Source organism: Takifugu rubripes, chromosome 17, assembly GCF_901000725.2.
Source record: "Takifugu rubripes chromosome 17, fTakRub1.2, whole genome shotgun sequence".
NCBI classification, from domain to species: domain Eukaryota; kingdom Metazoa; phylum Chordata; class Actinopteri; order Tetraodontiformes; family Tetraodontidae; genus Takifugu; species Takifugu rubripes.
Window position 1 is genome coordinate 13,553,948 of NC_042301.1, and position 22,522 is coordinate 13,576,469.

General features: G+C 45.6%; 1 protein-coding gene across 10 annotated transcripts in view; it reads left to right on the forward strand.

Moving 5' to 3' along the window:
- Positions 1-22,522, forward strand: part of inpp4b (inositol polyphosphate-4-phosphatase type II B) — a 90,325-nt gene that overhangs the window by 56,918 nt on the left and 10,885 nt on the right. For all 10 annotated transcript variants that reach the window (XM_029850411.1, XM_011612981.2, XM_029850414.1 and 7 more), the window contains 5 exons: positions 1,868-2,015; positions 7,561-7,691; positions 9,878-9,982; positions 13,857-13,965; positions 21,150-21,333. In XM_029850411.1, the coding sequence (XP_029706271.1) occupies positions 1,868-2,015; positions 7,561-7,691; positions 9,878-9,982; positions 13,857-13,965; positions 21,150-21,333 (677 nt within the window). The remainder of the gene's footprint in view (positions 1-1,867; positions 2,016-7,560; positions 7,692-9,877; positions 9,983-13,856; positions 13,966-21,149; positions 21,334-22,522) is intronic.

Genomic DNA, 22,522 nt, shown 5'->3' on the forward strand with positions numbered 1-22,522 from the left:
CCTTGTTCTAACAGGCTTCTGTTTTTCTTCCCATGCTTCCTTCCTTCCTTCCTTCCTTCCTCTCTTTCTTCACATTTCAACACCTCCCTAGTGACCCCGCGCCTGTTGTCATGGCGTCGGTGTCGTTTAATGTCGCTTGCGTGATTAGCCCCGTGAGGTGGAGCCACTTTTGCAGGTGCACATCTGCAACCTGTCAGAACAATACCCTCCCCGCAGACCCCCGGGCTGACTAATGCATTTTAACCTTCCAAGTTTATTGCTTTTCAAACTGAGCATACAATGAGCAGGGAAACGAGGGGGCGGGCGTCATTTTCCTGAGAGGTGTCAGGGAGGGAAATCGAGGCTTCTGATTGGTGGTCAAATTATTACGGCAGCTGGGGGGGGGGGGGTTGGGCTTTGGCTCTTTCCTTGAAGCTTTTATCATTGGCCTTCTTTCCTTCGTGTCTTCCTTCCAGATTTTTGCACTTCTTTCAATCCCAACATGAATCTATCAGTTCTGAGGAATCACTTGGTTCATAGCTGCGAAAAGGGATTATTTCAGCTTTATTTATCTTTAGCCACGGCCATAAACTCAGTGAAAACAAGATCTTTTTTGTGATCTTTATTAAAGTGACCCGTTATCAGAATGAGCTCATGATACATTCAAGGAAATCAGTAATCAATCATGTTTGTGGTCCATTACATGCATGGATGTTGACACTATCACTGAGACAGAATATTTGGTTATGAATAGGCAAATAAGCTTCATACTTAAACTGTGAAAATGAATATAATGTGACATTTCTATCAAATTCAACAGAATAGGACATTTTTGTTCTATTCACATATTTCACGGATGTCAAACTGGAAGCAGAAATGAAAAGTTGATAGTAAAAACAGCAGCGGGTGAATGCAGTATTAGTATACTTGACAAAAAATTGACTTTGTGGAATATTTAAAAGTGCTTTCATCAGTCCATAATATCCCGGGTCCGTGCCTCCGACCTCCCGCTGCAGCGAGGCTCCTTGACCCCGTCTGCACTGAAAGGCATCGCTAAACTCAAACACTTGAGAACAAATAGTAGAGCAGTGGGATTAATGGCTTGAGCACCCACATAGATGACTTTGAAAGAAGGGACGATGTGGGGAGGGGGGGCAGGTGCCGCGCCGTCGCTCTGTCAGCAGGTGGCTCCGTCTTTCTGGATCTCAAGCAGGGAGATTTTGCTGGTGCCGTGCATGCTTGACTGCCTAAAGCGAGGCTGCCAGCGTTTCACTCCTGGTGCTAGAGCTCCTTCATGTTGAGTGACTTCCTTTATGACTGCAGCACTGGAAGAGAAAAGTGGTAGTAAACAGTGTTCAAGGCATTTTTTATTTTTTGCCCTCTGCTGCCAGCGTGCCGATAAGAGCATTAGAGCAGTTTTCCCTTTCCGGGTTTTGATTGTTGCTATTAGCTCCTCTGTGCAAGAATTTAGACGGAGCCGCATCTGACTCAGTTTAATAGGGTTTGGCGTTAGCATGCGAAGTTTCAGACGGATCTTCCCCCTTTTGTTTCTCAATAAACAAGTAATTAAAATGGAAATGGGGAAAACAATAAGGCAAAGATTAACGGTGAAAGTGTTCAGGGCTGCCGCTGGAGTGTGAAAGGAGAGAAGGCCTTGGAAAATGGAAAAGCTTCATCTCTGGCACAAAGCTTTATTGATCATCGCGTTCAATCTGCGCTTCACCTCGTGTGACTTTTGACTTTCATTGTGCTGTCCTGGGTACGGACCGCTGTCAAAGCTGCTCTGTTGCCTCTTTTGTTTAAAAAAGAAAATGTTAGTATCTTCTGTAACTGGGACCTGGGCCATTTTTAATCTGTCGGATGCACCTTTATTCTCTCCTTCTCTCAGTATTCAAGAACCCGATATGCAAGGTCTACAGATTTCAAACGGCCGACAGCAAGTGGATGCTGGTGCGCGAGCAAATGGAGGAGTGCACGTTGTCCTTCAGCGTGCCCAAACAGCTGCTTTCGCTCTACATACAGGAAGACACCAGCAGGTATGTGACTGATCGGAAGGCGTCAAAGAACCGGCTCGTTTCCTGCGCTCGTTTCCTGCACCCTCCTGACCCAGTTCACCAAAGTAAATGATTATTTAAAGTTCTGACTGTGTTTGCAGAGGAGTAAATTATTCAGCTCCGCTTAACACTTCAAAAGCGCCTCCTCGGTCCGTGCATCCAAAAACGGCGTCACTGCAGACTCGTGCACACCTTTGCCGAATATCCCGCCGCTGTCACTGAATCAGACAGAACGGCTCTAGAGAGGTGATTTATTTCCGTCCTGCTGGAGCCGCGGTGCCAACAGTGGTGGCCTGAAGCGCAGAGACGCAAAGTGAATTTGTTGTGCTTGGTGTAAGCACTTTTCATCGCAGCTGCAGGTCGCTGTGATGTTGGCTGCTTTGCTGCAAAAGCCTGCAACTTTTGTGCCCCTGTTAACATCTCTCTCTCTCCCCTCCCCCCCCTTTAATAATTAAAATTGATCCACCGCCTCCCCATCTCCTTGTTGTGGAGTGCAGCTTCATTAAACACATTAAATCCTGTTTAAACAGTGTTATGGAGAGAGTCCAGTCCATTGGAGGATGCAGGCTACAGTATTAATGCACGTGGGCCTCTGCTTGTGCATTAATGTGCGCAGCAATTCAGTCAAAGGCTCCTTATATCCTAGTTTTTCAAGGATGATCATGCCTCAAATGGCCCCTTGTTCTGGGTAACGCTCGCTCAAACACTCATGTGCACCCACAGATGTACTTTAAGGTATTTTTATAGTAGTTTAAGTCCCCTTCGGCACAAAAACAGATTTTTACTCGGTTGGCAGGTTTAATTTTTAATCAGTGTGCACCTAATGGATCGAACAGAGCTTTAATGACTGGACGAAAAGACAAGATTTTCTGTTGGTTAACTGGCGTTGGGAGCTCAGTCACGTTTACAAATGATATTCTTTCAGTTTTTCTTTTTTTTTTTACCTTCTTTTGGTTCGTTTAATTTACAATTAACTGTGCACAGTTAATGAAGGCACTACAGGCACTAAAACTCATCTTCCATATATAATGTTGGTTTATTATACTCATCGCAGTTCAGGCCCCCGTGAGCTCTGCTGTTGAATGTTTTTCGAATAGCAAATTGGTCTTGGGGGAGCGACCTGGCTGGTTCGGGGGAGGTCAACAAGCCTAAAGGAGAAAAGCTTCAGACTTTTTAGGCTTTATGTGGTTGCCCAATCTTTGGAGTCTCACAAAACCGGGTATAAATAGCTGTACTTCACTCTGACCCTAAATCAGCCCCCTGCTGAGGCTTTTTTGTGCAGGATAAATTGATGCCATCAGCGAGGCTCGGCTCCAAACTGGCTCGATACCTGCTGGAACCGGGCCCCCCACCCCGGATCAACGTAAACACAGTTCGCTGAGCCCCATTGGCTCTGAGCGTCGTGTGGCAGTCGTGGCTACCACTGGGCGGAGGATGGATGAGGTCATTTAAGCAGCTCTTCAATAATCCCCTTTTAATGTTGTCCTTCTCTGCTCCGCCCTTTCATTTAGAGTAGTCCGCAGCCACGTCACAGCGGCGGCTTCATATCTGAACCGGACGCGGCAGCAGAAACAGCGGAAGATGGTCGGCTTGGCTATCTTTTTTCACCCCTGCGTTAATTTGGTTCTTCCCTCTGTTCGCTTTGAGATCTATAATCTAGGGCAGCTATAATCTTGCTCTAGAAACACAAGAGGCGCTTGTGCCTTTCAAGATATTTAAGGGCAGGCGGCTGGTTCGTCATTAATATGTATTCCAAGCACCCAGGTCCATTTCATGAATGCACATGTGTAATGATGCTAATAAAGAGAGAAAGGCCCAGGCCCGGTACTGATTCAAAACTGAATAGTGAGCTAGTGGGGGTACCGCGTTATCAGTTGCGTCTCCCAGGCACACGTGTGCGACACATTCTTAGTATTAAGATTAATAATCCAATCTGTGCCCCAACAGAACATCTGTTTCAGTCTGTTTCCTGTTTCCGTTTAAAGGCGCCATCTGATCGGTTTATTTGTGCCCCAGACACACACGTGCATGGCTGAAATACTCTGTGGACGCCCCAAAATCATTTTTTACAGCCAAACCAGCAAAATCAGGCTTTATCCGCTACACATTGTATTATTTTGTATGTCCTGGATGATCCGCGAAGCTGATCAAAACAGGTATTTTGACGCCGTCCTCACTGTTCTTGATCTCTTTCCCGTAAGTACCGCAGTTGTCTAACGAGAATAATCGTTTTAGTATTCAAGGTCACTCTTTTGGATGGAGCAGTTTCTCAAAAACTCAAGGTTCCATTTCAGTCCCCTCAGATTTCATTAACCCAAAAGATTTTTTTGAATGGGCAGCAGAACTTAGCGCAAAATAAACATGTCAACATGACCAGTCGTCACTCTGAAGGAGCTGTTATTGAGCCAATGTTTCACATGTTAACTATGGAATTCGAATTCTGTTTTTAGAATTGTTTCACACAACAGCGCCCCCTGTTGTTTCTTCCCGTGACATTACATATCATTCCATAACGAATCAAACAATAAATCTGTTTCAGATTGAGTTGCCTCAAAATTGATTCAGAGCAGTGAAACAATTTCAAATAAAATAAGCAAATGGTTGTTTCTTTGTGACGGCGGCTGGCCTCGATTATCACGCTGAAAGAATGTTGGATATTTGAATCACGTGAATCAAAGTGAATCACACAAACATAAATAACTGCTTAGCATTTGTGTCATTACAAAAGGTTGTGAATTCATTTGACTATCACAATGACTAAAGACTATCGCAATGTTTCCATGCTAATTTCAATAGTTTCGCCTGGTTTTGTATAATAAATTCACCTAATCCTACTAAATTATCTCAACAATCAGATTCTTGGATGTTTGGGGAGGCCGCCTACTTAAATCGAGCTTAAACGGTGGCACAGTCCCCGCATAGCAAGAAGCTTAAGGACATGACGTTCAGTGTACCGCAGTGTTTGTTAATTAATGGAAAATCTCTTTAAACCTTTGTCGCAACAGTCGCATTTGTTTCATGAAAAACTTTTTTCTGCGTGATTTTACCTGGCTGCTCTGAGAAATAAAAGTTAATGGCCCAGGTGACCCTTTTACACACACATCTCCCCTTCCACTTCTGTGACCTTCACTCTCTCAATACAATAGCAGTCTGATTAAGGAGGTGATGCTATATCTCCCCCCTTTACTTAAAGAGAGCATCTGTTTCTCTGTTAGTTTATTCATTATCTGCCTTTAACACCAGGGTCATCCTCAGTGACCTCCACTCAGACTCTCTGGCTAAAATAACTTTCTGGAGACAAAAGAGCAGCTTGATACTGCAAGCTGCTATTAGCATTACCCGACAGGTGAGATTACCAGGTATAGATTCCTTTAATGCAGTCTTGTAGTGCACCACGTTGTGCCATTCTTTATCTGCCAGAAAATTGGCCCCTTTGATCGGGGGACCGTGATATGAGATTAGAAACAGCTTCCACTGAAGCGTCTGAAGTGTAACATACGTTTTACTGATATCATCATATACATTTCTGGACTTAAATTAGACCCCGGAATGCAGGCGGCCACGTTTTCTTTCAAGAACTGACACCATTCTTTCTCTGCTTTATTTTTTATTTGCGGCGATGCTTCTCCCTATAGGGGAGATTTCAAGCACTCCTTAAAGTATAATTTCACAGAACCTTGAAAATACCCAGGCTGACTGGAAGCTGCCAGCAGGAAGCTAATTTCCCCCTTAAGATTAACTCACGCTGCAACCTTGTTTAGAAGCAGAAGGAAATTGACAACAGATGGAAGGAATATGTGTTGTGTTTCCAACATCCTACAGAAAACAGTAGCGTTCCAAGTTCGTTCTGTCTGTTCCCACGATAGCTCGAGTAAACACTTCCAGTCTGGATCCAACCACATCAACTTTCGCCGTTACCCAGACGACGCCCAACTCCACCTCACCCTCTGTGCTGCCTTCAGGTTGCACGAGTCAGAGCGGTCCTAAATGCGTACTCGATAATTACCTTTCATATGTTACTGTTGCTGACTCTCTGGACGATTTCAACTGCAAACAGTTATAATCGGAACAGTGTTTCATCCCAATAAATAGTCCCCGTGTCCCAGTACCGCGGGGCTCGGAACCGCTGGAGAATTCCAAGGTGTTTCTTTATTTGTGTGTAATTTGGCTAAGCCTCATTAACATACTGTTGTTTTGATTAAACACGTGACCTTGGATCAGTTTCTCCCCATCGCCGTCTCTGGCGCTGCTCTGTATTGAAAAAACTTCAAAGGAATCTAAAAATAGCGTACTCACCTGACGGTACACGGTGAAAATAGATAAGGGGTTTCATCACCTTATATTTTGTTGTATCGGTTGAACTACAGCACAACAAAGAAGTAAATACTACATTATGCATTCGCGCAATTATGACCAGCCTCGCTAATAAGTTTTTTTTTTTTTTTTTAACCGTGCCAGCTTCAGGTTGAATAGACGTATGAGGCCTAATCATTGCCAATTGGGCTTGTTATCATCATCAAAGCGACACGTGATCGCGTATTTGTTGTTCTGAATATTGAACCTCCCTCCCGATCATTTCCAAGGTGTCACTGCAATTAGATTTTTAATGCCCGCTGAAGGGCTGGATTCTAAATGACGTCCGTCCATCTGATGCAGCTTTCATATGCAAATACCGGGCCAGCGCAACAGCTCGCTGCAGACATGTTCTCTCCTACAGGAGGAGGATTGAGATTATGGCCTCGAGCTGAACACCGTTCAGTAAGGGCGGGGGAGGGGGGGAGTAAATTGCCCCAGTGACAAAAGTAGATCCTATTTTTATGGAATGAATATTGGAGGAAGGTGCAGAGGACAGATCTGAGGTGACAGAATGCATAAGTGGGTACCAGAGACATGTTCAGGAACCTGTTTTGGGTTCAGCACCAGGACCTGTGGGACGTTGTCGTGCATGTCTGCTTCCTTAGACAAGCTTCAAGTTGTTTGGAGCAACTAGGCTGGGTTTCTTTTGTGCGGGGAAACTTGAGAGTTCAGGCAGTGCGGATGTCTGCGCCTGGAGAGGTCCAGAGGATGTTTGGAGGTGAGCAGGAGGAGTTTGTAGGAGACTGCTTGAAGGTTGATGGGGGCGAGAATTGTGGACAGGTTGGAGCCTTTTTCAAGGCTTTGCTGGAACTCTCAGACCGGATTTTGGTGCTCTCGTCCAGGCAGGAGGGGCTGAAGGTGGGTGATGTGAGACAGATGGTCAGTGTCTGGAGATGTTCTGAAGGTGAACGTTCTCCATGTTTTCTCCAGGCACCACGGTTTCCTCCCACATTTAGGGTCGATTATTTATTTTTATTTCTCTGTTGTGAATGATTGAAGAGTTATTGGTAGTTTAATGAACACAACATACTACAGACGGATGAGCCCGATGAGAACGTTTATTTGACAGCTTCATTATAATCACAGATTTCGAGGGTGAGAAAAATCAAATGAGGGCAGATTTGTGATGACTATCTGCGATAATTAGAAAACTGTTGTGTTTTATCTGCAGGGTGCAGGACCTGAGGGAGCTGGGGGAGCTGTCCCCTCACTGGGACAACCTTAGGAAGGAGGTGATGACACGATATGGAGGAATTATCAGCTCATACCAGGAGACTCTGACTGAACTGGACAAGATTACCGGTATGAGTGCTTCATTTGTCCCACGTGATGGTTCATATTCCCTTTTTCTGGCCTAGTAAGAATTTAGTTATTTCATGTGGCCATTTGTCCTTAGATATTCAGAAATATACATTCTATTGGGATATAATAGCCCCACTGAATATAGAAGTAGAAGAGCAGAACTAGAAGAGCAGAAATTGAGGGGACTGCCTGTATTGTGATCAATCATCAGTCTTTTGTTTGTCGTTTTTCTCGACTGTCATTGGTCCGTCCTTCCACAAGATGGATCATTTAGCCTTGAAGTCACTTCTCACTATTTGTACAGAGGAACCTTCACACCCATGGCAACCATATGGTCCTGATTCTCTTTCAAAAGATTCACCAGGGAGACACTAAATATATTTAAGGTGTCTTTTCTCTTGTTGCGTCACGTTGCACTGTTACCTGGCTTTGACTTTTTGAGCTGTGATGTAGGAAATATCAGGAGAAACACTTTTAAATTGTAGCTAGAATAGAAAAAATCTTGATGAAGAGGGCGATGAAGGCAGAATCTGTGTGCAGGTTCAACCGCCTCACTCAACCCGTTTAATCCATTTTTAATGATGACCTGACCTCAGCAAATGGTTCAGATTCTCTTAGAACTGTATTCCATTCAGAAATGAGTCATTGCTGTTCTGTTTACCAGCCAGAGAGCCAAAGGGAGGCAACACCCGCTCCCACTAGTCGCTCTTAAACTTTACAGATACCTGCAGCATAAAGTCAAATATTATGGTTCATATCCCTTTAATGTCTGCGTCAGCTTCTGCACGGTTGTCTCCGGGTAGTGATGGTCCAAACACGCATGTTTCAGGTTAGTGAACGTAGGAACACTGTGAAAGAGACCAGCTATTCTGTAACAAATTCCTCAGTGTCCACTGACAGTCGCGACACCTTTGTTCAGCTAGCTGCTCGCGCAGCATGTGTCCAATCATCCTCTCGCGCTACAACATATCTGTGAAGGGATTAAAGGCCCCCGCTGTGCCAGCACACGCTGAAGAGACTAGAACACGCTAAAGAAACCTGCTCTGACCTTATGCACATCATTTACGCGTCCATTTTTTCCCCTCTGGTGTGGAGTTCGTGGCCGTTTTTAATAGCAGGGCCCTGATGAAAACAAAGGAGGACGGTTCTCGGCCTCTGAACAACCTGTACGACGACGACAGAGTGGCGAGGAATGACAGGAAGTGTTTAGAAGAAGCAGATGTTGGCCAGCGCTGCCGCTGCGGCTGCCCTTCTGTCACACAGTTGGCCCACCTGGGCAAACAGATGGGGATCCGATATGACTAATTAATCTAATCGCAACGGTCACCAGCTCAATTAGCTCGGTCCCCTGAGCTCGACCACATCCGCGACAGCTCGCTGAGCAGGAATAACTGCCGAACGCCACAGACCATTTAAGGACTGGACTTGGCCACATCAGCGATAGCAACGGTTGTCCCCTGGTGGCGTATTTGGTGAAGAATTGCACAGACTGTAACTAAAAAAATACTAATATCATTTCAAGGGTTGAAACTTGGCACTAAATATTGCCTAATACGTTGGAAATTCCAGTTTTCAGTTGTGAAACATAGCAGCTGATTCATCAACAGCTTTAAAGCTGACCGGATCTTTTTCTCTGAGGGTTTGGAAACAACAGACAGCTTCACTGTCAAAAGTGTTAGCTAACTAATGTGTGCCACAGCGCTTCAGCACATCAATACAGCAGCGTTTATATCTGACACACACAAATAAACGTTATCCTCTTTGACATTAATTGGTACGTGCTGCTCTGTCGATGCGTCAGTAATTAAGCTCAGACTTGCTGCAGACTTTGCTTTTAACACAAGGCAGATCTGTAAATACTGCAGAGTCAAGTACGTGACAAATGCCACCGCCACAAAATTTTAATTGGCCTGCTTGAGAAAAGATGCAGCAGCAAATTAATGAAAGTCAAACCTGCTTAAAGTACTGTTTAGCCAGAATGTATCTGATTTCTATTGTCAAGGCCAGAAAATGTCCTCCAGCCACTATTTTGAGATCATTTATTTTCCATTTGAAAACCAAAGATAACCTTTCAACATCCTTCCGTTGCATTGCTTCATGATTGAAAATCTGCTTTATTGTCATGCTGTAGAATCAGACTTCAGACTGGGTGTTATAACTGTTTTCTGGGTCCTGGTGTGTTTCAGGTCATTCATTCAAGCCGAGCTGCTGCAAAGCCCAGAAGTCTCTGGAGTTCGTCCCGATAAACTTGCACACCCAGAGGATGAGGGTAACGTGCCCAAGGAAAACAGGTATTTCCTGACTTTTACAATGCCAACAAATCAACAGCGTTCAACCCTGTTGACGGTGGAGACGCACCGCCGCTGTGGCTCGTGACGTTTCGCCTGAAGGATGTTAATGACGATGCCTGCTGGCACCCAAACATGGCAGTCACTCGCTATTGCCGCTGAAAATGATGCTCTGTAACAGCGCGTGTTTCGTGTATTCAGCCCAAGCTGGATGAATATCAGCTGAACCAGTTTAAGCCAAATGAATTATGATAAATCCCTCATTTTTGATGGTGCTGGTAAAGCTTCTATATAAGCTAGCAGGAGTTAGGACTGGGGTCCCTGAGCTGCAATAGATGTGTACCAATTGTGCGAAGCTTAAGGTGGTGCTAATTATTTAATGAGCTGAGACTGGGAACGCGGGGCACGAGCGCGCCGTGGAAAGTTCCTGCACAGTTTCAGGACTCCACGGTAATACTCACTAAACATCCTGAATAATTAAAGGGCAGCACTATTAATGGGGATTGTGCCATTCACAATGAGCTCAGCATTTACGGAAATGGGAAGTAAGACCGCGCTCACTGATACGAAAATGTGTAGAAGATAATAGCGAGGCGTGATGCCTGCATTTTAAAATGGACCTCCACCATTTTATGCCTCACTTATTGCACCCACCAGCAGAGTCTGCAGTTCACGCTCGGTGATGTGTTGGAATCACAGTGTCCCTGCGTAGCCCCAACAGCCTGACGCGTATTTATTTAGTCTGCGCAAATGAGTTTTTAAAAATAAGTCCTGGCCTGATGTTGTTCCTCATCAAAGAATTAGAGATCAGGTTCCTCCCATTTTAAGGCTACATTACATAAACACCTCACCCACATTGCCGTTTCCAAATAAAAATGTGGTAATGTGTCCTCAGAGGACATTATAGCCGAATCCAGACGTGTCTGAGTGCATATGTATGCTAGTATTTGCATCACTGTGGGTCTTAGCTCGCGTCTGCTGCATGTAAATAAAGCCCATGCTGCATTTCTGTTTGGAGCCAAAGATGCTTTAGTGGCTTTATTCGCTTTACCTCTTGCTCTTCGGCGAAGGTCACAAGTCCTTTGGACAAATTTTGATGTGATATAAAGGGTTATGACACATTTTCCGAAGCTCTTCTTTTCTTTTGCTGCTGTTTGTGTGCTCGGCATAAACTCTCCGTGGGCTCCGACTAGTTGTTATTAGGTCATCGCCATGGCTTAAAGGTGAGGCGTACCTTGGCCTGAGAATGACAGTCAGAACATTAATGAAGCCCTTTGTGTTGCAGCGCAGGGAGACGCCTCTGTGTCCTCGGCTGCGGCTCGCTCATTGGCCGAAGCTGTTGTTGCCCTGGAACTGTCTCACTCTGTTAAAGCAACAAAGTGCTGCCTCACTATCTGCGTGCAGGCTCCGTTTCATCCGTCTGCCGTGTGATTGACGGCAACCTGCGGAGAAACACCCTAACACGAACTGTAGTTCCTCCAGGAAAGGCCGATAAAACGAGGAAAGTCATTCCGCCATTAAACCTGGCAGGAAAAGAGAGAGAGAGATCAAGATAAAGCAAGCTTTAGAGGAGTTTGTCAACTCAATGATAGACACATCGATAATTACCCTCTGTGGGCCCAATTCACACCTTGAATCTGATCCAGGCAGCTTCAGTGTGTGTGTGTGTGTGTGTGTGTGTGTGAGTGTGTGTGTGTGTGTGTTCTCTAGTATGGCTGCATGGTGAGGTCCATAATACAGAATGCTCAAAAATTCACTGTGTGAGGATTAAAAGTTGGTTTAAAGGGAAGGTTAGGTTGGGGAGAGTAGAGTAAGGGGCTGAAAGGTGGAATAGGTGTGTGTGTGTGGGTGTGTATGTGTGTGTGTGTGTGTCTGAGCCAGAGAGAGAGAGAGATGCAGGACTCACCCTCCTGCAGGAAGCACAACCCTCTTGAGATTCCTGCTGTTAATTAAGAAAACAGCCTAATCTGAATTTATAGCAGGTTGACATCAAAGTCAACACCAGAGACAGAATCACGGCCTCACCGTCCCGTGTTTCCTGTGTCCTCTGTTGTCCAGCGTGCGCTTGACTTTGCTCGTCATATCTGGCCCTCCCCCCCTTGATTGAATAGATTCATTTGCGTTGCATTTTCTTCCTCAAACATCAACCTGAACAGCAGATAGGAAGACTTTCTTAATTGACCTCTGTTGTGTCCTTGCTCAGTTTTACTCCTTTTGCTTCAACCACTTTACATGCGATACAAATACAGAACCTTTGTCTTTAAAAAATATGCATTACGTTCATACAAAGAGACATTTCTGTGGAATATCTGATACCTTTTGTTGACTGTGTGCTGGGGGAGAAAAGTGAAAGCTTCTATTTTTACGCACACGACTTAAAAACAAACTATAATTTCCAACAAAGTCAGTGTGAGGCAACCTCAGATAAAAGCAACTTTTAACTCTAAAAGCTCAATGGCTGCATCAGAATCACTGGCTTTTACTGGCTGATTCTGTGTTTGTGATTGCTGCAGGCCCCCGTCGACGCTCTAAAACGATCCCTTTCACAACTTATTCCAAACACTCCTGTTTATTGTGCCATAACCTATATCACCCGGCAATGAGGACAACCTGATAACGAATGAAAGAAAGACTTTGAGCCCGCGTCGTTCATCTGTTTCCTGGAAACGGCCGTTGTTCGTCTCTAAAGTGACAACTGCAAAGTGTTTCCAGCTTTGAAACGCCCGTGCTGGCATCGCCGAGACGATTGTTTTCTTAAGCGCTCATTTGGATCAAATAAAAGGATGTTTTGTCATTGTTAAACAGGATTGTGTAATGGTTAAAGCATGAATTAGAGCCGCCACAAACAACAGCGTGTTGGAGAGGCGGCCTCGGCTCTCTCTCTCCAAACAGCATCTTTAGTGTCTGCCGGGAGAGCGCGGCGTAATGGAAGGGCAGAGCAATCAAGCGCAAATTGGACATCGTACTTGATGTTCTCAAACCTGCCATTGTGTCTGAGTGCAGTGCCGCGCAGGTGAAAACCAATTAGGGGAATTTTGGACATCTGAAAACTCAACAGGCCAAATGTGTGCGGGGGAGGGGGATGCCGGGAGTGGAGGCAATTAACGGAAAAAGTGGTGGGTAGCCGCGAAGCCCTGCGTCTCCCCTCTGTGGTGCCGTGTGAAGAGACGGGCCACCACACTGCCAATCACCCCCCATCCCGCAACCCTCCGACCCAGGCTGCGCCATTGCTGTCTGTTCCTCAACCTTTTCTTTTTTCTCTTTTTAAAGCCGCGCTTTGCTTCAGATTTAGCTGCTCTCCCGGAGGTGTTCATTAACTGACCCAAACAAAAATATTCACCCCAACACCCTCCACACCCACCCCCACACCTCTGACTTCAGTGTCCGCTGCACCATTACCGAGTCCAAGCACAGCCTGGTGGACGCACCTCCGCGCCTGACGAGCAGCCTGCAAAGGGCTTGTTTACTTTGGACGGCGAGGTGCGAATGAGATTGAAGCTCCGTGTCGCCAGTCACTGACTGGTTCATTACCAGTGACCAGTGACGGAAGTGAAGTTTAATTAAATCTGAAATATATAATGTTTGTCCGCGTGTCTTGTTGTACAGTCGAGGCTAAAAGTCACTCTGACAACTAAATTGAGGTCGGTTTCTTAAGCATGACTTGATTGATGACGGCATTACCGTGAATCCTTCTGATTGGCTGATCAACTTTAGAGACTCTTTGCAGAAGGGGGAGATGTGGGATGTAAGCGAACGGGTCCATTCATGCTAATCACACCTCTGCATTTCGACGGGGAACTGGCACATCTGGAAGCCACACGCTGTGTTTGAGTCTGCAGCGTTCTCATGCCAAGTTTCTCTCCTCTCTCCTCTCCAGACGCCTCCTATGACATTGTCACGGCCGGCGCCCCTGCGGCACATTTCCAGGGCTTCAAGTGCGGCGGTCTGCATCGCCTCCTCAGCCGATACGAGGCAGAGAAGAAGAGGTAGGAGCATCATCAATGTTTCCAGGCAGTGGTGGTAATTTAATAGATGGTGCAGGCTCAGGTGGAAACAGGCTTGTATTGACACAGGAATTTAAGTTGGGGATAATTGATTGTGACAATCAAATCCGTCCTTGGCCCGGCGCCGTTCCCCCAGTGTTATACAGTTACTTACCGACAGCGAGGGCTCGCGCTGGACTCGACCACAGCTGACAGCTCAGTTTGACCGGAGGCAACAGCCTGATGGAGAAGCTCTGTTGATTCTGAAGCTTCTCTGCTTCTTTTAGCTGGAAAGTGGGTTTTTGGGGGGGTTTTTGTTCTTGGAAAGCGTAGCAGATTAACTCATCACCAAACAGCTGCCAGCTAGCGCTCCCTCGGAAAACGCTTTCAGAATGTAAAATGCTTCCGGACCGTTATTATTTTTGCCAAATGGTAAGAGGGGTCGGGCCACGGGCAGCAGAGTTTAAACAAGTTTTATTATGGTGGCAACAGGATGAAAATGCAGCGGTCTTTACACTGCAGTAGTGGCGGAATCACACTCATTGATGCTGTATTTTCACTTGTGTTTGCTTGGTTATATCAACGTTTTATTGGGTTGTCTGTCCCTTCAACGTGTGGCCCTGTCAGACAACCTGAATGGAACCGTTCAGACCAGCGTAGCCGCTAACATCCACACAGGCACACATTAATGCTATTGCTTTGCTTAATTATTTGGGCACGTGTCCTTACAGTCATCCGGTTGCAGACTTGCGTTGCCAGAACCTTTTCAAAGCTTCGATTGTAAGTATAAAAACAGCCTGAATCAGTCTGGCTTTGCTCCGATGTGCATTAACTCCCGTCTCTTTGTGCCCAGACTGGCAGGGAGCCTCTCACATTGATTTTTTAGTTGGATTGACTTCCGAGCAGCTGTGATTCAGCCACCTGATTCATTACTTTCCTTCTTCCATTGCCGACTGTAACCAGTAGGTGTGCAAGCACACAAGTGAGCAATATAAGAGGCACTGCTGTGATTATCTTTTACAAAATGTACTCGAGCCCCAACCATATACAGCGTGAGCTGAGTAGCGTCCCACAAAGTCGCCGCTGCCCTTTAGATGCCCGGCAAGGGTACGTGTCACCGCAGTTCATACGGTCACTTGAGTGATGCTGGAAGAAATGAAAGGTGATTTTTCTCAAAGCTCCCCATAGAGCGCAAAGTCATTACAGAGCATGCCAGATCCAATTAGTTACAGAGTTTGCAGCCCTAAAAAGAGGGTAAGTAAAGCAGGATGGAGGAGGCTGTGGTCTGGGTATGACGTGGATAAGTTGATAAGGTTGATGGAAACTTAAAAAAAAAACAGGGTCTTCTGCTGAGAAAAATCTCCTTTTTTTCATTCTTTTATGTTGAAGTGCACAAGTCAGTTTGCGGGAGATGAGCTTTATCTGCTGGCGTGAAGCCTAACATGGACTCAGTCACGTCTCTCGCCTTCAGGGAGGATTCTCAGGGGAGACGGAGCTTTTTTTGTTTCATATTTGACTTAGCAAATGACTTACTGTAGCTCAAATTTTCCAATTTTCCGCCTGACTAACTGGCGACGTCCTGCACTCTCACACATATTTGACCTGGACTACAGTCAGTCGACGTCAGAAATAGAAACACATATGAAGAAACGTATATAAAGAAATACATATGTGCAGGTTAGTGATAAAAAGTAATTATTCCTCTTTGTGAACGTGCACTACTATAGAAGGGACTCCGTAAATCACTGTGACCCTGTGCACAGATCCACTCCAGCGGCGACAGAACCATTTGTAAGAGAGTGAGGTTAGACACAGAGACCCCCACTCATTATAATCCTCTCAGTGCATCTCCTCGCCCTATAGAAGACTGCCTGTAATCACATTTGATTAAAAGAGAACAGCAGCGAGATGTGAGACTTGGCTTTTCAATGCTTTATTAATTTGTCAAAGAGAAGACGGAATGGGATTAAGAAGGCGGGTGGGATGGAAAAGGGAAACCTGAGGAAAGAGGTGTTACCGGGAGGGCAATGAAAGAACGATTCATCTTTGTTCCTTGGACACAAGATGAGAGCGAGAAGGGATTCTTTCCAGATCCATTAAAGCCTAGACTGGCCAAACTTGGCAATGACGGGACGAGACAATGCAGTTTATCTCTCGGGATGGGCCGGGAAAGAGTTTAATCGATATCTGCGCTTAGCATTCCTGCGGAAACCCTGCACATGTACAGACGGGGCAGGAGCATTTATCTTTCATTAATTCACGTGGTCCCACTTAAACGGCTGTTTCAGAAAGTCGCAGGATTTTTATCCCTTTTTAATTGGACCCCCGTAGACGGAGCCGCCAGATTTGCTGAGGTGGTCTATTCTTTCATCACCAGCCTTTCCCGAACGATCCTACTAATCTGCATGATGATGAAAGGCGCCGTTTGGGAGAGGGGCTAGCATCCTAGATGCCTGTTTGCGTAGCATGGGCGGAGGACTTCTGTCTTCTATCCGGTCTCCTGGGTCGGGCGGAGCCGCAGATGGACAGGAGACGATTGAGACGACGTCACACTTTAGCCGCTTCTTTGGGCCAAAGCTACACGAGGCCGGTTGTCCAAGTGAATCAGTCTATCCAGGCGTTAGTGTGTCGGGACATTGGCATGTGGCTGGGACTTGTTAGCTGTTTGCCTGCTCCAGGTTGTATCAGTGATGAAGAGGGATGCTGGCAGTGGCCTTGAGGCTTATCTGCTCTCAGATCTGTCGAGCCTGTGTCTGAATCACCCAGGAAAAGGTTGGCTGTTACTCTGAGAACTGCTGGGAGATCAGTGCCTCGTGGAAGATTCAGCAGATGGAGTTGCCATTTGCAACAATCTGTGCAGCAGCAACTTCCAGCAGATTATACAGTGTTGCTGCTGCGTCCGCGTGGATGAAGTCCCGGACACAGAAGTCTGAATAAAGTGCTGTGACTTTGGCAGTCACCTGAAGAGCTGCAAGACTCCGCTGACTTTCACCCTGCTGGGCGGCGAGATCGCCATTAATTTCCTTTCCACTATTAATTAGACGTGCACTGAGATGTGCTGGTTTAATAAGGCCACTGGGCCCAGCGGTTTTCCTTCTCTCATTACTGCTTCAACCCATTTCTATTGATCACTCAGGAAAGCTGGGGAGAGCTTCATCCTAGCAACGTGTTGCTATCCTGGTGAAGTTCAAGCTTTACCTCCGCAGCACATACAGTATGTGTTGGTGACAGGCTTCTTCTTTCAGGCTGTTTTAGTAAAACTTTAAGGAGACGACAGGCGGTAATTTCAGGAGTCCCAGGACTCGGTGCCGAGGGAACGTTGGTGCACCTTTGGTATTTTCATGGCTGGAGGCACGTGGCGTACCCAGGGCGGACATGGAAATGAGATGGGATTAAGAGGAATCCATTATCATACATTATCAGGGAGTGTGTTGGGGTCTGACTGCAATTGCTCCTAAAAGCACCGCTCCCCTCACTGCAGCGCGCTGACGTCATGTAATGGAGTCTGGAGGAGCTTTGAGCGAAGCAACCCTTCTGACAGGGGTTATAAATGCAACTACATGCAATATAAATGCCCCACCGGAGCTACGGAACAGCTCAAGTAACATTCCTCTCAGACAAAAAGCACCAACTATGTGAATTATCTTATTTAAACCTTTATATGAGTAGGCAGTCCCACTTGAGACAGTCTCCTGTATATTTGACACAGTTAATTATACTTTTACTAAGTCAGACACACGAGTGTTTGACGGCAGCCATTGGCTGAAGGCTAAACTCAAGATAACTTGCCTAATATGGGGTAATTATTTAGATATAGGCTTTATCTTTATCAAAGGTCAGTGTTTTTTACATTTTTGTAAAAGCTCTGTCAACAATGCTGAACTGAGACCATAAAGAAACATGCAGCAGTTTGATTTATTTTATTATCCAGAGACATATAAATAAATACCCATTAAAATCTTTGATGGCCAGACGCATTGCATTACTCATTTTATGAATGTAATTAAAAATGTAGATGTCATTGTCTACACTCAGTTATACATAATCCAATGAAGGCATGACCTACATCACTGGTTCATGCATTTAACCAGTGAAAACCTTAAGTTCTACTCCCTTTTTAAAGGATTTTCTGTTATGTTCAGGCTCAGTACAGATATATCTCGCTACACAGCAAAGGAATGTTATGATTACATGAAAGATTCAAGATGGTTTGATGAGAAAGAAAGACAGAATTCCTTTAAAGTTCAATAGTCTCTTCACAGTTTCAGCCCAAAGAGTAAATAACTTCCTATCTTGTGGTAGATTGAAAGGATTTTGGAACATGGAGGCTTTTTCACGCTTTTGTTTCCAGGGTTTTGTGTGAATCAGCTCCAGGCTGCTGATGTGAGACCTATTTCAGTGGGCAAATTATCAATTTTATTGTTGATTTATCAGTGTTTGTTGCACTTGGGTGGCTTCAATTCGGGGGTGAAGACGTTTGACAAAAATGCAATTTTAGCATTGTTGGATTTTTATATAGTGGATTTTTTAAATTATTATTCTTCATCCATTTTACTTTAAACAATGACATTATGAATGGGAGACAGAGTCACACACACACACCTCCCCATATTCCTATCTTTGTGTGGACTCCTAAAGATATTACCCCCCAGACCCTAAGTCCTAACCCAATTTTAACCTCAACCTTAGAGCCTTGTCTTAACCCTCAATCTGTCATTTTGATGCTATGGGGAACACCTCAAATGGCATCATTTTGTAAAAATGTCCTCACTTTGCTAGTAGAATGAGAATTTTGGTACTCTAATGTAGCAAATACAAGATCACACAGGTGCACACAGAAGCAGCTCCATAATGTGTCTGCACGTTTATGCCGTTTTCTACTCTGTTGTGGGTTTAATAGCAACGCTGAGGACACAGTCAACTTTCCCTGCCTAAACCACCTTTAGTCTAGATCAATTTTGTCCTCTAGTAACAAGTGGCAGTTGTACCTGTTCATTATTGTCTGCACTGGGCCTGTAATGGGATTGGATTTGTACTTAAGAGTCAACAGGGCTTTTATCGAGTCTGAGTAGCTGAAGTAATTGTGCCCCACAACTTCCTCTTTTTTGCCCACTTTCTGAGGGATGTCTTATGTAAAAGGGCCATAAGATCATTTCCAATATGTAATGGGGATAATTGAAGCTTTTATGCAGTCAAAGGCTTTTTTATTCGAACAATAGATTAGCCGGGACCATTACAGGTGCAGCTATGAAAGCAAGCAAGAAAGGATTCGATACCTGGTCTTGGCATCTTGGAAAGTCTAAAGTGATTAAAGTGATTCTGTTTGGGGATGAAACGTCTGGTCCACCATCAGTGTTGCACTTCCAATGCAGGACAGCCTCCAAGCCCACCCCCCCGGGTTTAAAAATGGTGCAACCCATTAAAATGGAGGCATCCGGAGATGGAGGGATTTATTTCACCTCCCCGGAACGCCACACCACCAACCCTAATGAGTCCTTGTGATTTTGAAAGAAATGGTGTTTGTAATTTAAACTGTAATGGAGCAGCGCTGTGTGTGTGTGTGTGTGTGTGTGTGTGTGTGTGTGTGTGTGTGAGTGTGTGTGTGTGTGTGTGTGTGCGTGTGTGTGTGTGTGTGTGTGTGTGTGTGTGTGAGTGGTCCACAGTTTGCTGAGTATCGCTGTCTCACTTAGTGATTCCTTTGATTAGCTTTGTGCTCGTGGGTGGTTGTTCTCCAGGGTTTAATTAGCTATGATGACAAGGCCAAGATTTTAACTTTGGCCAGTCAAAGATGTAGTTAGTGGCTAAAATAGTGTTTTTTGGGGGTTCTTTGGGCCGTCAGATTTCCTCCGTTTGGTGCGTCAGGTAGCTGCTGCCACACAGGGCGACTTCTACAGAAGTGCTCAACTCCCTCTCTGAAATATATTCAGAGTGCTGAAGAGAATTTCATATTATGCCAGCTCGTTGTATGTGCCCCTCCTGCCCCCCCCTCTCTATCTCTTATGTCAATTATGCCTTAGGATCTGGCTCTGGGGTCTGGCCTACATAGAGGCTTGCAGAGCTGACTCTAAACTAGCTGAGAGGGTTGCAAATGACTGCCTCGCTCCTCGCCACATCTGATGGCAGGAAGTCAACAGCAGCTCATTGAAAGTCACTGGAACTTTACCCGAGGAGAATGTGTGGTTGGTGTGATTTGCCCCGAAACCAGGACCTGACAAAAGGTGTTTTTGTCTGAGATTAAATAGCTCACTGGAAACGTGGAGGTGGGGATTCATTATTCATGAGGCAGAAATGGGTTGACACTGGACTGCAGGTTGAGTTTGATGATTCAGGCCGAGTACCTGGAGAGCACGGCTGCATCGTCAAGGCGACCAACTATCAACACGGGTTGGAAAACAGAGAGGGCGCTAGTCATCACCGCTCCGGAGGAGGATGGAGCTGAGGCTGAAGCTGCGGTGCTAAAGGTGCTCATGTGTCCACTGTTGGGCATCTTTCTCTGCGTGGTGACCAAATAAAACAGGCCCAACCCCAAGGCTGTTTGAAGCCGTGACGCCACGTTAAAGACGAGCGAGTTCATGACGATTGATGGAAGCATTGAATTAGTTTTGGCAGCTCGTACCAGCATTCATCTCATAGGTTTTGGAACAAAAGGAGAGTGGCGTCTCCCCTGCCAGACGCGTTAAATGTATTGGAAAGTGCGGATTATCTCCGTTAATCTCATCAGGACTCTTTATTAGAACTAAGCTTCACAGCGAATAAATAATCAGTTCTAATGGTATTATTGTCCATAAAAGGCAGAAATGTTTAACAGCAGTTGAAGAAGATTTTATGACTTAAATCTTCACTAATCTAAGCTGTTTGGGGGCGACCAGATCAGATGTACGTCTGCTACGTGCTCGTGCATGATGCCTGACTGGACGTGCGCTGTTGTCAGTATTAAGGTACCTTCTGCACAGGAGGTCATATGGGAATCTGATAGCTCCCACTTAATGAATGTAAACCATCAACTCTGATCCTGAGGCAATCAGAATTGAAGATTGAAGTGGTTCTTGTGGACTGTGAATGGAACCCAGCGATGTGGACGAGCACTAAATTACAGTTTCAATAAGATCCTTCATTTCTCTTTGATTAGAGCTCCAGGAAGACTCACAAACCTGATTTGATTCTATTTTCTCCTCCCGTTGCCACAGCTTCAGCACTGCCTACCAGTGCATCTACTACTCTCCGGAGCACACAGCCAAAGCCCAGGAGGTACTCGGCACCGTCGATCTCCTTCAGCCGCTCATCGTCTCCCTGGCGGACCAGCTCCTTCAGGCTGCCCAGGAACACTCTTCGCCTGGGCTCCAAGATGCTCTCAAGAACCTTTCTGACAAGGTGAGGCATCCCCCAAACCCTCCACCCACTCTTACTTTTATCCATCTCTCTTCACCTTGAGCGGTTGCAACTCTCAAACCCGCGTCTCTCGCGGGTTATCAGCCGCCATCAGGTCACGCCCCGTCTGATTAATCCCGAACCGGCTTTGGTTCGAACCCCAAATAAAGCGCAGCTCTGTAAAACCCACCAAGGTAAAGCTCTCTACCCAGCATGCACTGCAGGCAATACTGGCATTTCGAGAGGAATCCAAGATATCATAAAAATGCCAAAGCAACAAAAGTGAATGGCAGCGTTGAGGTTTGCAGCGTGGAGGCATTTTTATCAGGATAATTAATGAATTACATCTGGTGCTGTCAGATTGCAATCTGTTGTGGGAGAGATTGTTTTTGCCACAGTGGAATAGAGCGCAATCAGCCTGCTTAATTGGTACATTCGCTCTGTCACCACTTCCTCTCATCCTTGATTAGACACACACACACCTACGCTGAGATTTCAATCAGAGAGCGGCCCTGTTTGAGCTGACCCAGGCAGGGGTTCATTCGGCTAACGCGCGCCGCGCATGTGATGGAGGGCAGATCAGGTGATGCGACCCCCCCCACCACCATCACCACACCCAAAATGTGACAAAACACTGTCACAGTCAGAGCGCGCCATCTTGTTGTGTGTGTTAAGAGTCAAACCTTGAGAGAAACAGGTCAAAATGGGACCTTGCAGTCAAAATCCAGGCAATGGAAGAAGAAAAAAAAAAGTTCCAAATCATTTGCTGCCTCTTTCGTCCTCGGCTCAAGGTGCTCGGCTCGTGCAATTATTGATGCAACTTTCCTGTCCGGAATCTGATGCCTGATCTTCATATGATCAGCGTGGGGCAGACCATAAGCTCTCCATAAACCCTACATGAGACGATGGATCTGTCGAGGGCCCGTAATAATAATTTCATTTCATTTCATTTTAAATGCACTGACGAGCTGAGAGTTTCACCATGTGTGACTGATTATGTTAAATTATACAGTGTGTAAAAAGCATGTACAAAAGAGCGCACGATGGAGCGGAGAAGTGCCGTTTTTCATCTGGAATCTATTCATCCAACCTTTCGCGTGAAGGATGACGGTTTCGAGCAAAGGCTCTATTTTTGACTCAAAATCCACTCGTCTGGGCTGAAACCAGTGGAAACCATTTGGGATGAATAGAT